Raw genomic sequence first — 18,380 nt, 5'->3', positions numbered from 1 at the left:
TTTTGTCAAAGAAAGTTTCACATTTCGGTTGGTAAGCCCAGAAGGAAATGGCCATGATGTGAAAGAGTCTTGGTGCACCTACTTTTACTCGCTGAGATGGAGAAAGAGAAAAGTTCGTCGCCTTTCAAGAAAAACATTGCAGGACTCATTTAGAGATGGATTAGTTTCTGGTTTCAGTGCTGGAATGCCTCCGCCTTGAACACCTAGCACAGTTTCGCTAGTCGAAATGCGAATTCAAACAAGTTAAGAAGCGGGACAAACCCAGTTTTCCCCGTTTGTAGGCCTGCAGGCATTTCATGGAACACGAGCAATAATTTGGTCACTGTGCACAACGAAGGAAGCCATCAACACTATCAATGGGACATACCACTATAAGATCAAGGAGATCTACCTCCTTGGTGAAATGTTCTCTAGATATTTCATGGAGAGGGTCATTTTTGATTTCTTTCATTCATTTTTTGCCGAGTCGCGATGATTTTCAAAGTGTTTTGTTTTCCTTATCAGAGTATTTTAAACTCCATGTTCAACTTGATTTGAACAGATGAACAAAGGAAGTGCGGTTGCAAATCGAGATCCTATCACCCTGTAGGGATGATAAAATTTGACCATGTGTCGAATAAACTTTGGAAAAATGAACAAATCATACTTGTACGTACACGTCAGTTTAACTTGCTCCATTGATAAGTGACGTCAGCATAATTCATTGCATTCGTCACAGCGAAAAAGCTGCTTTTCAACTAGCCTTATTTTCAGTTGTTCCCATTTTCCACTTGTCCTTGAAGAAGCGAGTGTGACCTTTAACATCTGGGAAGGTCCAGCTCCATGTTTTCTCGGCGAACCACCTGCCCTCAAATCTACTTTATGTATAATGCTTCATACGCCAGCTGAAACCCGAGTAAAGGAAATGCAAGTTAAAGGACGGACGTTCATCTGGAATGAAACGGAGTTGATTGTTAGTTGGTTACAAAGAGTGCACAACGGGGGAATGTTTACTTTCCATGAATCTTGAAGGTATGAGAACTGCGGGAACCTGTATCAGTCAGTATGCCAGGGAGTCGCAATGTCCAAAATATTCTTGGCAACTCAAAGTTCCTGACGAAGAGGAAAGGAAGAACTCTCGTCCACATTTTACTGGCTCTAATGCGATTGACTCTTTTCAAGCCAGCGTTACACTGCGAGAAAAAAAAAGTCACTCCTGGTAGGGAGAATCACATTATGCGACATTGGAGGAAACAAAATAATATCACGTGTGAGAACATTTCATTTCTGGCACATAATTGGTGGTCTTTTTGCCAGCTGTATCCGAACGTCTAATGATGTACAGAGGAAGGTCAACATTCGGCCGCTGGTGCCCAAGGGAGCGCCTGGCCCAAATTACAACATTCAGTAACCCCGTTTGCCTTATGTTGCTGCGCCTTTGTTCACCTGTGTTTAACTAGAGCCCTTAGTGTCAATACTTAGTAGGTCGCGCAGTGATAGAATTCCCCCCGTAGCTGGTCTCCTTGCCTCCCCTGTCGGCTATAGCCCCATTGTTCCCCTCACCTCGCCACAGACACTCCACCGATCGAAAATGTAGACCGCTTTGCCATGAAAGACATGAAAGCTTGCCAAATCCCTCCAGCGACAGGGCTTGTTTCACGCCACAACGCGACTATCATCCTCCCGTTTGTTTATTCTGCATCGGTTTGTATGTCTGTTCATGTGATGAAGGCTTGAGGACATGAGGTAAAGTTTTCCCCAGGACCACGAGCAAAAGACTTCTTAAACATGTGATTTCCATTTCAAACCATGGAGGACAAAAAATATTGGCGAAAACTACGACGCGCGTTTCAATGAGAACTTTCTTGCCATCGATGTGCCAAGTTATGCGGTATTTGACATTCTTTCACTGTATGATGGTCGAAAAGTTGCATACGTATTCTCCTGGGGACAACCGACAATGAGACGTGATCAAGGAGAGACGAAATTTATCACCTCATCTCTGTAATTCAAGACGTGAAGTTCAGACTTGTCTGAACGTGATACGTCATCGAAGGGCACAATAGCGAATCCAACCATTATTTTTTTTTTATCCTTGGACCTTAAGCTTTTTTTTATTAAAGTTCTAAAAACAACTATACATCCAAGTCATTACATTAAGTAATTCGTACATCTGAAGTGGTAATTGAGCAGACGTACTTCACGTAAATCATGGCAATCTACAAGTGAGTGCGTGACACATAATTATATTCTGTTCTGTTGTTTGTTTGTTTGTTTTGCTGTTTGTTTGTTTGTTTGTTTGTTGTTGTATTTTGCAAGGGTTCATACCCTATGTTTGGTAGCATGCAAGCAGTATCGCTCTCATAACGAATGTAACAACACCAAGAAAATTAACTGCACCAAACTTTTAAGTAGTAAACCGTTTGCTTTAAGGCTCCTCGGTCGACGTGCTCAGGAACCCAGAATGTCTCCTCACAAAAGAATCACTCTTTCCCGGTAGGCGTGAGAGAGAGAACACCTCCCTGCTCTTTCCAAAGTAGGATGTGCTGTATTTTACCATGATTTTACGGAGGGGGTTGCAAAAGGAACAAAGGTTCAAAAACAGCTGCCTAATGCGGGCTGGACCACTCATATCCTAATGTCACATCTGACAGGATCGCTGGAATGACGCCATTAGCTTTTTTCAATGCATTAGAAGTAGCTTTTTAGTTCTTGACAACAACCTCATCATGAAACAAAGGTAGGACAGACAGGACTTGAAATCGGCAAGCTGTCTTCTAAAAGAGAATACTCAGTAGGCCTATACGATTAAAAAACGATAGCGGAAACCAAATTCCCTGAAGGTTGTAAGCGAAGCAAAGCAGTCATGAATATTCTGGCGACAAGGACATTATTATAAAATGCATATCATTATTTTCATAATAAAATATCGCAAAGTCACTCAGCTTCTTCGAAATAGTTGTCATAGTCACTTGATCAAAATGATATGTGACAGTAACGTTTGTGGCAAAATGCTACTCTGCTATTATGTTTAATGCACATGTTGTCTCTATAATCATTTTGTCTTAGCGACAGTCTTCTCTCTCTTCTTTCGTTCTTTAAAACAACAACAACAACAGTCTTACCGATTTCACAACTCTCGATGTGGGAGTGTTTTATTGTTTTACCTACGCAAGGCAACACAAATAAAGTTGTTTCCGGCAGCAAATTCTGGGAAATCAGATTTGACCATTTCTAGGCATAATTTACTTTTGATTCCGGGTTAATTAAGCGGAGGACAGTGTTTTTCGCAAACATAAAGTCCTTAGCAGTCAACACGTAATGTAATTTCTATCTGATTTGCGCTTTAATACAGTAGAAAACACTGCGCTATAAACACTTCAACTTGTTTTTAAGATAAGAAGTCTCTTAGACCCCGTTTACAGCGAGTGAAAAGGTCGGGCTCGGCCGCGGCCGAGCCCGGCCTTCATTTCACTGTAATTGCGCAAAAGGCCAAATGCGGTACCAAAATCAGCCGCTGCATTTGGCCAAGCTCCAAAGGCCGGGCTCGGCCGCGGCCGAGCCCGGCCTTTTCTCACTGTAAACGCAAACTGGGCCAAATGCGGTACCAAATTTAGTATGGCTTCCAGACACTCTGCCCGCACTATCTCGCTATTCAGGATATCAACGCCCTCAACATTGAAAACGAGTTAATTTAAAGGTAGTTTTGTCCTGCAGAGGTCTTTGCCTTCGGCGACGTTCGTCGCCGCAGAGTCCAGTTGGCAATGGGTCTGGAAACCAGACTATACCACAATGCGACCGGCGTAAATATTCCTCGAGGAATGATAAACGCCAAATATATTCAAATAACAACAAAAATAACAACAACGGCGCCCTCCCAATATTAGTGTTTGTTTACAAGCAGAGCGCCACTACGACAAAATATTGAAAGGTTTGAATTAAAAGCCCGGACCGAGCCCCCCGGCACTGTCAACGGACAAAATCGCGGGGCCGAGTACCGCAATTGAGGCCGGGCTCGGCCGCGGCTCGGCCCGGCCTTGTACTGTAAACGGAGTCTTAGTCTGAGGTGAGTACAGCTTTCACTTCCCAACAAGACCACCAAGGTGATTCATTACACTAACACCATACAAATAGGGTGTTTCATACACCGGTGTCCTTTTTAACCTGAATAAATGAATCGATCAGAGTCTCTGAAACTCCTGGGGTAACCAAAGGGTCATTAGGGAGACGAGAGCTAAGAATTGAACAGACCATTACTGGCAAAAGAGACCAATAAAACACCACTGTGTCGTCGTCCGTTTCAGTGAAGTGACGTATAGGTGATAGACATTGCATAAATCCACACACACTTTACTCACATTCTATCTTGTGAGAAAATTGAAAGACAGGAAAAAAATGAGAGAGAGATTGGAGGGTGAGAAGGTGGTTACCGCATGTGGCATGGGCAAAATCAAATCAATAAACATTAACAAGTCACGTGACTATACTGAGTAGAGCTTTCGTTCAGAGCGCGCGAAGGTCAGTAAGCGCTTGTGCGAAGTGTAGAAGTAGATGGAACATGGAGGTGTGTCTGTCACCCCCCCCCCCCCCCCCCCCCCCCTTGTTGAAAATACTTTTGACATACAGTATGAACCCAGTAATGCGTTTGGTATTGAGATCAAAGAACGCATCATCAGTGCACGTAGCTGTTCGGGTTTGCTCAGCATCTGTCTAAACAGATACAATGGCTTCTGTACCAAGTTGATTCCCTAAATAATGATGCTAGCAATGAAGATAAAGTGCTTTGCCAAACAGCACTTCTCCTGAGCTGAGACTCGCACATAGAAAATATTATCCTTTAACCGCTAAGTCATTGTGTACAGATCCCCAACGTGTTTCATAAAACACAAAAAAAAGTTTCAAACGTGAAACCATTCTTCGACTTTAAAACTAGGGCAAGTGGTAGTTCATGTATTAAACTGTTGCTTTTGTAAATGATTTGTAAAGCTTCCTTTCAGCCAAATCACTTTATTTCACACATTTCCTGGCTTCAATAACAGCGACTAGCTTTGATCATTGTAGCGAGGTGTTGGATCTTGATTGGTCAGCTGAGCTAAGGTTGGGTTTGAAGGATCGTTTAAAAAATTTCATGAGCAAACAATAACAACGATAACGTTAACTATTCAGTTGGACGAAGTTCTAAACGAGGTCGTATATTGGACATTTTCTGTGCTCCATAATGCAATCCATGGCCTAATTTTCACGAGGTCGCACCTGTTTCTTATTCAAAGTACAATGAAGTTTACTACCACAGATAATCCTTTGTTACATTCTATTTGATTTATAAAAGTATAGGGCCTACATTAGACTTACCTCTACTCTGAAACTTTCTGCGGGATACATTTCCCACTGCGTGCGGACAAGGCTACAACAGCATGCATAGATGACTGAACGATGATGAAAACGGTTTACGCTACAGTTCAATCTAAGCAAAATACGTGCTTTATATAGGGCATAAAGCATTGATCGTAATATACGTACCTTTCACTGAATTCCAGCGTATGACAATAGACCGTTTGTGCAATATATTACAAATATTTATGGATGTTTCTTTTCCAACAGCCACAGCATTTCATTCACCTGCTCCCTGCCATTAAGTTCCATAGGCAGGAATTCGCTTAGTTGTTGCTCGGACGGGTAAGCCTCCGGCAAGCTTTGTGGTTATTAAGGGCAACCTTTGTTTACAAAGCATACATAAAATTTGAATACATTACAGAATTGCTCAATTTACAGAGAAAAGCTTGAAGCAAAAAGAGTTATATTGTCACATATGCTTCACTGGTAAAAATAATTAAGTTATATCGTAGAAACCGGTAATCATATGCAAAATTGCAATATCTAAACTATAACTATTTGTGTGCATGACACACGAAAACATGCTTGAATTATGTCAGACAGTAGTATCAAAAGAAATTCAGTTTCAGGCAATATGAACCATGGCCCTGTTATAGAGGGTGTCTGTTATTGAAGTAGCTGAGGGAATAAATTTTGATATTGCCAAGCGACTAGTTCATAATGGGGTTGGATCATTTCTACCCTTACCTCCACCATTTCTGTAGCACAGGTATGGAAATCGCCAAACATTGCCGAGGCCGATGGCGTAACCGATGCAAGCCAACAGAAAGTCTAATTTCCCCGTCCATTTGCCGCGTTTCCCACCAGCATCCTCAACCTCTTCCTCCTCGTCTGGCTCTGGATGGTGCTCGGGTACCTTCCCATCGGCGACCACCACACTGCCGTCGATGTCGGTGCTGCCATCACCCTGGTCCTTGGACTCGGTCCCCTTCAGGTCGTTCAGGGGGATTTTTTCGTCCGGATTAGCGATGGGAGGCACTCCGTTGTTCTCCGATGTCATGATTTCTTTTTCTGTCAACAAAGTCCGGTGGAGTTAAGGAAGTCCCAACGTGAGCTCGTGATGTGTGTGTTTGGAGCTATCGAGTCAAGGCGTGCGATGGTTGTGTTAAGATAATCAGTCAAAGTTCCAATTGACGCTTTTAAGACGATTCAACAAGAAGTATAAAATACCGAAGTCCGGCTCTTGAAGAATAAAGAGTGGGAGCTGGGTAGAGGTAGGAGGACAGAATGTAGTACCAAGGTGATCAAGCGTAAATGTTGTGAACTCCTAAGAGACTAAAAGGGTGGCATACATCACCTGTAGAAGTGTGAAGCTTGCTGTCACCGGTGTAGGGTGAAGTGAAAGAGGGAAGGGAGATGGAGACAGGTGTAATGGTCCTGGTACTGACAAGTGACGCTTGGGAGCGGAATTGAGATAATCCTCAACTCTGCCCCTGGCTGTAGGCAGCCTTTTCCCCAGACGTCTAAACTTGGCAAGTGAAATTTTCAAAGAAATTTGAGCTGGAACCGATGCTAGAATCCGCCCTAGGTAACTATTTATGCAATTGCCAGCTTTGCATAAATTTGATCTGTAAATTTGACGTCTGAGCAACCAAGAGAGAAAATGCTCTCAACGAGGACAATTCACACGACTAGTCACAGTGGAAGTATGCACATTCTTTTTCTTTTATTTTCAAGTTGGCGTTCAACGTAAGTTCATCGCTCAATACAAATGATTGAGAGAACGCGGTCAAAGAACTTCAAAGCTTGCCGACTGCGAGCGGAGTTTACAATTTCCTAAGAAGGAAAAAAAAGGAGAGAAGAGTGCAAGATAACAAACAAAGCAGACCGACGAATTGTCAACTTGTCAAGTTCAAGTCCACTCCAGGAACCCTCCCGCTAGGCTGCACTAAGCGATCCCGTGCCCACTAGCCAAGAAGAGTGAGAACAAACGATGGTATATTGACTATTTGCGCGTATACGGAACGCACACACATTCACCAGCACTGTGCTCACTTCCCTCGGAAGTTTTCCGCGAGTGTTCTACTTGGGCGCTAATTCATGTATACATCGCGATCCTGTATCGAGATTGACTCGTATTACCTTCCCTGTCTCTCGCCCAGGTCCGTTCGATCTTTTGCTCGCTCGCTAGGGAACAACTTAACCTAACTTGACGCTCATTGGTCAAATTTATTTTCTTGGTAGGCATCAGCAATCGGCAGACATTCGGTCCCAGCAGACAGCATAGCGTTGAAAGTGCGTGGCGGGAATATTGTCTAAATAATCACTCACCAAAAGGAAACTGCGAAACTAGATTCAGGATTCCCTCTGTTGGAGTTATCTGCAATCCCTTCTTGATGGCGTGCTCCACTCTGAGAGGGCGTATGTTCTGTGTCATGACAAGTGACCATTTCATTTGGAGAGCGATATTTCCATAAAATAAATCTTTGTTTTGATGACAAATTTCTTCGTCCAAGGACTCTGCATGTTACGTACAATCGTTTTGAAGGTGCCCTCTACTTCCACAGCGAGCAAAGGTCGACCCCCTTACGATTTACACAACATTGTGTACGCAATATAAAAATGAAATAAGTCTCCCTACTAGGAGCTGTTTACACATCTCGCGGGATGTGTGTAAACCAGCGAGTTCTGACAACATTACAGTTAACAGAGCACACGTTTGCTGAACTCGAGTGCGTGTTCAGCGAGCCATTATTAGGCTCAATTATTCTCAGACTGTACACAAGTACCTCGTCGTTTATTGTAACGTATATGCAGGCTAACTCGTTTGCTCAAAAGGCGAAAACTCTTGGCATGTTCTCATCACTAGTTCCAGTAAATTCTCTGGAGAATAGCATACAGAAAGTGATGATACTGATGCATCTTATGTTGAATTGAAATGGCTTATTGATATCAACATCGTCGCAGCCAAAGGCCGAATTTCACTCCCTCCCTAATCCCTCTTTCCTAGGTATGTTTCACTGTGTCTATATTTCCCTCCTTTTCTCCCTCCCTCCCTCTCCTCTCATCTCCCTCTCTCTCCCTCCCTCTCTCTCTATAAATAACTCAATATTCATATCAAATTAAAATCATTCGATATCAGCCAATATGGTAATTCTTCTAATACTTACATATATATGACAACAAAAATATTTTCTATATTGTATACATTATCATAGATATCTTATAACTTTGGATATTTCAAAAAATACACAAGCCATTATCAAAATCAGTGACAAGGACCCGAAAGTGTGAAATAATAAAAAACCAAGGATACCACTATTACATGACTATTGTGTACAAAATGATGTCCTAACCCGTGTATATCATTATATCTATCAGTTACACAAAAAAAGCACCGTATACATTTAAAAAATGCTAGGTATTGACCTCCTATTCTCCTTCAATATCCTATGATATCATCGAATTCATATAGGATAAAACATATTCTTTTAAACAAACTCAAAATACAATCATACAAAACTGATAAACAAAATTCACTGTAATTGTAGTCATACAAAAGATTTGCCGTGATCAAAAGGGAAGAACAAAAAGGAGAAAGAAAGAAAAAAAAAACATGAGGATATTCAAAAGATATTCCTCATTGTGTTCCTTGAAGTATCAGGAAACCACATAAAGGCATTCCACATGCACAATCACTTTATTTTTGGTAGGAGAAGGGATCTAATAATCTTTATTTTTTGCCCATGTTCATGTTACAAAAAAAATGTGCGCATTATATCTACCTCATACAGTCAACCAAATTTTGTACAGAAAATGCAGATACATCAGACGAAATATGAACAGGCGCTTTGGGACAGTTTCGATCCAACTCATGTAAGAAGAGAAGTGGAAAAGATGCTATCATTATTTTCTCATCTCGACTCGGTGGCCTAATCGCGCGTTACCATGGTGACAGGTGTCACTTGAATGGTCAACATCCTTCTCTTTGTGACATGAGATCAGTCATCAGATAAAGTCATCGATACCCTCATCATGTTACAAGTACGCTTCGACGAGAATATTAGGACAATAATTACCTCACCGAAGACGTACAATAAAATGTACAATGTACGATTAAATGTACTTTTGTATGGGCAATGACAGACAGGGCCAGTGTAGCATCCACGGCATGTTGCACACCGTAAAGCGATTCGGTTTCGCGCCAAGAAAGCAAAGAAAAAAAAAAGAGTTCATGAGAACTCGATATCCAGAAATGCACAAACCGACTTCAGCTGAAATGCTACTTCGGAAGCCAGACAGCAATGAATCGCTCCTAAAACTGAATTAATTTTGAGTGTTTGATAGGTATATATATATATATATATATATATATATATATATATATATATATATATATGTATATATGTATATTTCAGAAAAGAACACCTGAGAAAGAACGAATCGCTCGAAAATTTGTGTGCCGAAATAAACTGTTGGTGAATACATTAGGAACTTGATTTCAGTTTTATTTTTGATGATATTATCACACCAACACGTGGACAATTTACACACACTCTCTCTCTCTCTCTCTCTCTCTCTCTCTCTCTCTCTCTCTCTATATATATATATATATATATATATATATATATATACACATATATATATATACATATATATATATAGGCCTACATATGTGTGTTTTACAGTCAAAATGATATTAAAAATATTTACAGTAATGTTACTCTTCCTTACTATTACATCAACTTGTGTTAATTCTATCATGACTACTGCAACATAATTACTGCTATTACTGATATTATTATTCCTGCTTAAGATAAAAGTTAAAATAAGAATTATAATGGTAACAATAACAGGAAACGTTTCTCGGACTGTGTTTACATGTGCTTTTTTTGTGTGCTTCAATGTTTAAGGTTTCCAGCGAAATTGTAATTTTCGGAAATCGAAGTAGATCTGAGAAGACCTGAGTTCTCTCTTTCACTCTTTGGCTGTACTGCGACCATTCAAAAGGTACAATGTGTTACCTGCAACTCTTCATTATTCGTATATTCTTACAAATTTGATAATCAGTTTCTTATTAAGAACTGTAAATCCATTTGAGACTTTGTTTCAAAAAGCGATTACCGATAAGCGATGGTTTGTTCCTGCGCTTGATGCTGGTATGATTCTATGATGGTATAGTTCGTCAGATTCTTGTAGTCACTTTCTAAAATGCTCCCCATGTTTAAGTGGTATAGTTATAGATTTATATAATAAGAACAATAATGATGATGCTAATGATGATTATAATGATAGTCATACTATCATAAGGATGATCGTAATAATGATAATAATGGCATAATAGTGATCATCATGCTAGTAATAACAATAATCGTGACAATGGTAACAGGAAGAAGATGATGATGAAGAAGAAGAAGAAGAAGAAGAAGAAGAAGAAGAAGAAGAAGAAGAAGAAGAAGAAGCATGATTATTACTTTCATCAACACCAGCATAAGCAGATTTACCATTATTATCATTTTTATCGCAAGAAGCAGAGGCAGAAAAGCTTCAGATCAGATAGGTATGGTTGTGAGGACTTAAAATCTCGTTATTTGTGCAGGCCCAGTAAAAGCCAAAGTTCAAAGTCACGGCTCTTTAAGTTTTTCCCTGCGTCGGCGTTGTTTTCCTTTACACGAACACTTCGCCTGCCATGCTTCAAGATTGGGCTTCCAGACGCTTTCACTCAGAGTTTTCACATTGGCTAATGCGAATAATCCATCAGTATTTGCATATTGTAAGCCACAATCAAATAAAGAAAACATGGCCCGTTTTTCTGTCTCCCTCTCCATTTGTAGACAAGACAACCCGGGTGTGAATCTTGGGTGGCCAAAGTAAATTCACTGTCCTCATTCTTATGCACATCTCTGTTTTCTGGCTGTTCTCTGTGTGTGTGTGTGTGTGTGTGTGTGTGTGTGAGTGTCTTGTGTGTGTGTGCCTGTACATCTGCGTGTCAGGACAGGAGTGTGCGGGTGTGTGCGTGCAAGCGACGGTGTGGTGGCGTGTGTGTGTGAGTTGTATCGCTATAAGATGTTTCCCTCCAAAATATAATGTTTTTATTTCTTCTTTGATACACGCGTATAGAAAAAGATTAGTCCAATATCTCCTTCTTCTTCCTCGTGTCTGCCTCCTTATTCTCTCTCCGTCTCTGCAATCTCCTGGTGCTTTACCACTTTACTTTTTCCTTTTTTTTCTACTAGTCACGTCGTTTCCTTTTTCTCCCCTATCTCAAGGTCTACCTTCTGATATTTTCCTAAAAACTGAACTGTTCCTCGATTTTTTTTCAATCTTTTATTTTCCTTTCTTTTTCCAATAAACAATATACAAATCAATTCATGACAAAATAACATAAATTTCATTACAACAACACAAAATTCCACATTGTCAATATTACGACTGAAAAAAAAATTGTATGTAAAAAATCACATCAAACAGAAGGGAACACCCCAACCCAACCCCACATCCGGTGACCCCGCTCACAATCTCACTTACTCAAATGTTTAAATTCAAAAAATTGTAATGCTGATACTGCCAGGAAAGTATTAATCATTGGTGTGCAAGAAAATAGAAAAACATACAAACAACACCAAAACCTCAAACAATTACATCCTACAGTCTGCCAGACAAAATGATAAAGAAAAGTTCATAAAAACAAGTCCAGACACTTAAATTTCCTAAATGCTTAACTCTTCCCATTTACGTAGCCCTATCTTACCAGTTTTAATCGCTAATTCCTTTTCTTGATCTTTACAATCTATGATCATCATTAAAATTGATTGCTTCTAAATTCTTCGTCCCATGCGCGCGCGCGCGCGCGCACACACACACACACACACACAACAAACAGTTCAGTTCGGTTTCATTTATTTTCATATATTCCTTCTAAATTCCTTGTCATACACACACACGCACGCACACACACACACACACACACACGCACATACAACACGCTTTGGGGTTAATGAAATATTTTACAGGTGGTTAGTGCGCTAGAAGCTAACAAAGATTTCATATTTTACTGCTATTCTACAAACATTTCTTTTTTAACACTGGCACTGTTTTTTTTAAAGATCTACCTGGTTTATACTAAGAAGATATTTAGTTGCATTTACACAAACAAAACAAAACTAAACAAAACACTTGAGAAGTTTTCTGTTTTGAACGCTGCGATTAAATAGTGTCTGAATAAGTATATGACCATTATTTTGTGACATCATTATACGGATCATTATCAAGATTCCGTATGTGTTAGAGATAAGGTGTATTTAAAAGCTCAATGAGTGGTGATATGTTGTATTTCCAAGAAAGCAATCGTCTATTTGCGTAGATTGGTCTCAAGCTTTTGTTGTAATACCGTACCATCAAATGACTGCTATCAGTGGCCGATGGGTTTACAAAGATGTTTATTTTCCACGAGAACTTCTCAATTTGATTGATCTAGAAATCCGACTCCAGGCAGCTTGGTCAATGCGGTACCCCTTCCTGCTAATAGGTATACTTACACATAATCTGTATTACACAAGTCCAGACACATCTACACCCATACGTACATGATACAAAAACACAGATAGCATAATCGTTACCTAATGAAGAATATTAAGAAACTTGCCGATTTATACGGCGCACACCGTTCCACAGAGAATCTCGAATATCTTATTCTCAAATGACTGAATTATTGATATGATACAGGCATCGATTCGTGTTTAACTCTCATAAAACTTTGAAAACCTTTCTTCAACAACCATGCCGAGCAGTAATCATCACTACTAAATTTGAGTTATTTGCTGATTTATGTAGTTGCCAGAGTTCTGGGAAAGTAGCTCATGTTTAAATGTATAAAATCCGTTACACTTATTATAGTAACGTTAAAGTGTATAAAATATGCAGTTGATATAGCAGCAGAAATGAGTACAGATTACAAATTTTCTTGGCAGAGAAACTGCTTTGTTACCTGAACACATTTCGATGTTTAGTGAGAAGTCGTTGAAGCTGCTGCACGTGTCCTTATCAAATGCTTATGGAGTGTTCTGTGTGTTTGAGATCCATATTTCTTTCATAGAGAATCAATTATAATGAGAAAGGAGACACTCTCTTAAACTATTCTGCTGCTGTTTTACGCCGCACATCAGTAAGAGCATTGTTTAACCTCGTTTATCTCCCCTTGCATTGAAAGAAATTATACAACCATCTATGTTGTATTCATGCAATGGGACTTGTTCTCTGTCTCGCCTGTAATAGTTAAATTGCATGCATTAATGATTTCCTTGCATTGAATTGTGTGCTCATATCCACGATGCTGACGCGGTTGAAGCCCAGCATATAAAATGCCACGTTTCAAATGATGTTGTAGGAAGATTAAAAATGTGTATTGTATAATATTTCTGGCCCTACACTCACATTCTCTTTCGACAACTCGTACAGGTAAACATGACATGATGGGACGGTCTTTTGATGGAAATGTTTTATCTTTCTCAGAACGGGAAGTCCTGTCTGAACTGTCAAGGCGGGACGTCTCAGATTAAACGATAACATTCACTGCATCCTCGATTTCTCCTTGGATGTCGATTTGATTGTCGATTAGGCAACCGCCTGGGTGCTGCTGTGACGACAGCTGACACGACAGTTCATCCACGGCACGCTCGTCATCGCCACTGTGGGAAGCAAGCATAGGTTAGTGAGTTCCTTTCTCCCGCACGTTTTCTCTCCCCTCTTCCTATTTCTCTATCCATCTCTCCCTCACTAACCCTCCCTCTCTCTTCCCTCCTTAGACATTTTTTTTTTTTACACGTACGTCTCAATCTTATCACTGCTTTTTATGTTTTATTTCACGAAGATATCTCCCTAGTCACAAAAAAATACATGAAATGCGATGAAATATAATGGGGAAAACAAGTGAAAAGGCTGTACATTAAGAATTTAGTTACTTTTCTATCCAATGCAAAGGGAGCCAGTGTGTCTGAAAATGACGGAATCGCTTTTTTCGAATTATATTGTTGAGATTAACGAGCGAAATATGATTTTATTGCATAGGTATCTTATCTCATAAAACAATCAAAATTGGACCACAATAAAACTGAAATATAGACTCAACATGACAATGGAAGTGATCATACGAGAATCACGGCCAGCTGAAACAATGACAGATTTTTTTTTTATTGTGTTTCTTGTATTTCCATAATCAGATTAAAAAAATCAAGAGAGATACAAAGCAAAACTGACAATCAACAACGTGCATTAAAGCTGCAACTGCATTATGGACCTATTCATTTAATGGACACTTAGCCATTGTCACCAACGTCAAGAAAACTTGAAATAAGTAGTGTATCATTCACTTAATATCGTCCTTAAGTTATTTACACATGTGGGGCCCTACCCAGCACATTACTTATACAGTGTATTTGTGGATATCCCATGCTATTTGATAATGAATTATCATTACCAGTGATTACTGTTTGCAAGCTGCTGATTACTTCAGTTGGTTGGAAAAGGCAAAGCAACATTTTTATTCCGACACTTAGTAATGGTGTATTATAGATCTTATCACACTTCATTATACTCCTCCATATTCACACACATACACACACACACAAACAAGCTCACACACATATACACACAAAAGACACATTCTCACTTCTTTCCTACTTTTGACGGGACATGATTCAGTGGACGGATATTGAAATAGGTGTATACTGCATCAGATGAAGACTAATAACCCCTTATAGCAATGAACCCTTTGAATGGTTCATACAGGCCTCCTGGAGTGCATGATAATGATGTGATACATACCAATGTGAAGACCATACCTCATACAATTCTCTCACTTTGTTTGCAGTCTTGACCAACTCTCACACACTTAAAAAAAAACAGTACACAGTACAAAATTGATGAAGAAATGAGGCACCACTCGTAGAGATCTGTCCAATGAAATATATTGCCATTGTATAATTTACAAATCACATGTTATTTCAAATAGCATCCTCGCTCTACATGATAATCAATGGTACCACTGCACTGTTTACAAAGAAGATCGGTGCACAGCGAGGAAGTTATAAACTTATTTGACATCGCTGCACACATGTAATCATTCATTGCATAAAAAGAGTCATCTTGAGTCTGTATAGTCTATTGTGCACTTGTTATCACCAGGAGATCTGGTTTTATAATTGTAATGCAGGTACCCTAAGACAGAGTGGCAAGACACAGTGCTGAATAATGTCACTTGTATTAATTTGCCAGAGACACACAAGCACAGTCAGACCTCTGGGCACTGAAATTATTTGATTTCCTTGTGAACAGAAGACTCTTCTTGTAGAATAACAAGACGAACAATGTCTTGTCCAAATTGTGTGTGTTTATGTAATGTGGCTTCACATGGGAGCATGTGTGTGGGGGTGTACATTGTTACTATGATGTTCCAGGGAATAATTTTCCAAATCAAATTTGATTAACAATTTTGACCGATGAACAATACTTCAAAATGGTATCCTGTACACTTCTATGGAAGAAAACTGCTACACTGTACACAAAAGTTAGTTTGTGTAGCAGTGGTATTCTTGCGGTCGGCTACACGTCACTTCCGGTTGACTGGAGTGAAAACAAACAGCTTGCACGCGCTAAGCTTGCATAATGCTATGCGCATACTGCATGCCCTGCATGTGCGACGCGTTGTTTTATGTGCAACTCTACGCAGACATGGGGACTGTTTTTCATTATTCATTTTGTCATTTGTGCCATCATTCATGAGATATGCATGCATCATGTCTTGCCAGCAATATTCTAAAAATCTGGATCCTTTCGATTGATCGGTCCCGGTATTTTGCCAAGTTGAAGGCAGTCGGACTGGACCTGTGCCCGTATGAAATCGCGGCAGGACTCTGGATCAACGACCCGACAAAATGGCCAGATGTGCAGTAGAACCTCTTTGAGTAGGCCCTACCCCGATATCTACGCTTACTTAGTACCTCATAGAAACTTCAGGTAGGTCTATAGGCCTAACGTTAGTACTGTAGTAGGCTTAGGGTAGGGCCTAATTTAGGGTAGGCCTAGGGCCTAATCCTGCCGCCCGCACAGCTACAGTAGTACAGCTTGCGATAGCGCTATGCTCGCGGGGCGCCCCGGCAGAAAACACGTACAGCGTTACCCCTCCAGGCTCACGCGACTGTTTGTTTTCACTCCACCGCTATCCATGACCCCGTGACACGCAAAATACCCGGATGTCCGACCATGAGAATAAGAATGCATAGCTAATTGTGATGCGATACCAGGAAAATTACTCCCGGTGTTCAATCCCATTCTCAGTTGTATTAATATGTTGTCACCATGATGGCCTAATATAAGTCACAGAACATTGAAATGTAAAATCGATGCAGTATTTTGATACTCCTCTGACTGTTGTCATAATACATCCTCTATCCCACCTGTCTACAAAAATCTACTAGAAAATACAATCTTTTAGTAGACAACCACAAATACAGACAAAAATACAACCAGAGTTCTGAGAACATGGATTGATATCATAATGTGTGTAGGAGTTTAGGCATCAAACACAGTGGGAAAATCCCCATGACATCATACCTCATATAGACTGAACAGTTTCCCATTTTCCAGCACTGCTAGGCTTTAACCCTGTATCTTGGACAGGAGGTAGCACTTCACATAACATAACTACCAAGTTTGTCATGTCTTTCAAGAAACCTCCCTTTCATATTTATGATGAAGATAAAAGTTATCTGATTTGCTTCTCACCTTCATGACCTCAGGAAGGTGGTCCACCTTCCTGATGACCTTCATCTCTATGATAGTAACATGGAGAGACTTTTCAGGTCAATATTGACTTTTCATTATCATCTTCAGTCAGACCAAATATTCTTGTTCACTGCAAACCTTTACCTACCATCATTATCATAATAATAATTAAAAAAATATCATATGTAGTTGTTGCTATATTTAGGCAGGTCTAAGATTTGGGAATTCCAGTTTCACATGACCATTTACCCCTCTGCCTCCCCCCCTTTTTTTTCTTGCCATGCTTTGTTTATAGAGTAACAATGTAAATAGAGAGCGCATCTGCGGTGCCATCCCCATTAGGCCGAGGAGAGTTTGTTTCATAATGTACCTACATACACCAGCTGGAAGTTGTCCATTGAAATGTATCTTGAAAGACACAGCATTGTGAAGCTGCAGCTTAATTCAGATCAAATATTTAATAGTATTTAAGTACACATACAATGTATGTCTATGCTGCCCCCGTGAAAAGTACACAATGAATAATACATATAAATATCAACACTTCTAATGATCAGAATTTACAAATACATTATTTGACCTCCTTTGATGTGCATAGATGACTTAGAACTTCCCCTAGTCACTTTGAGATAATAATGAATTAAACTTCTTGTTAGAGAACCTTTCACCTCTTTGCCCACTCATTTCCATAGATGCATAGTAATGACTATGACATTCCAGTAAAGTGCAGAAAATCCCAACACAGAATGTGTGCAGTGCTTTATCTGACATTAAAATCAACCACCAAACATTACACAAATATACATCACACACACAATCCTAAAAACATTGCGTCTTGGTGCGTAACCGTCAATATTTAACACTGCATGAACAAGCCAAATGATATTCACAGCACAATATAAAGTGTTTTCAAAATAGGCTAGGAATACAGTGCCTGAGTGATAACTGGTAAGACTGCCATAAGTGAACACTAAAGGTTGAATGCTAGACAATATAGGATGAACTTCTCATTTTACATCCTGTCGGTAATTACAAAGATTTCACCAACACTTGCGAAAGAATTAACAATGCCGGCAAATGCTTGGTTCTGTGGATATTGGTGGCTAAAAATTCAAATTAACAAAGGGTATGCAACACAGGCACAGACAAATTTTGAAGTGACCACATCAGCTTAGTTTTACACATTTCAGACTACACAATTGCACTCTGGTGAAACACAACATGATCTGCCATTATATGTCTTGTAGGATAAAACCACTTCATCCTACATGACCTCAATGCTGAGA

The 18,380-nt window shown here is 39.8% G+C and overlaps 1 protein-coding gene across 1 annotated transcript in view; it reads right to left on the bottom strand.

Annotated features, from left to right (window-relative positions):
- LOC139738091 (sodium- and chloride-dependent glycine transporter 1-like) overlaps positions 1 to 7,789 on the bottom strand; it is a 49,991-nt gene extending 42,202 nt beyond the window's left edge. The window contains exon 1 of the mRNA XM_071648754.1: positions 6,061 to 7,789. Coding sequence (XP_071504855.1) covers positions 6,061 to 6,373 — 313 coding nt within the window. The 5' untranslated portion in view covers positions 6,374 to 7,789. The remainder of the gene's footprint in view (positions 1 to 6,060) is intronic.
- Positions 7,790 to 18,380: the final 10,591 nt, after the last annotated feature.

Source organism: Diadema antillarum, unplaced genomic scaffold (genome assembly GCF_040938485.1).
Source record: "Diadema antillarum isolate AM-2024a unplaced genomic scaffold, OU_Dant_1.0 seq00000720_RagTag, whole genome shotgun sequence".
Lineage (NCBI taxonomy): Eukaryota > Metazoa > Echinodermata > Echinoidea > Diadematoida > Diadematidae > Diadema > Diadema antillarum.
The sequence above is the reverse complement of the archived record's forward strand: the minus strand, read 5'-3'. Positions and strand labels throughout refer to the sequence as shown.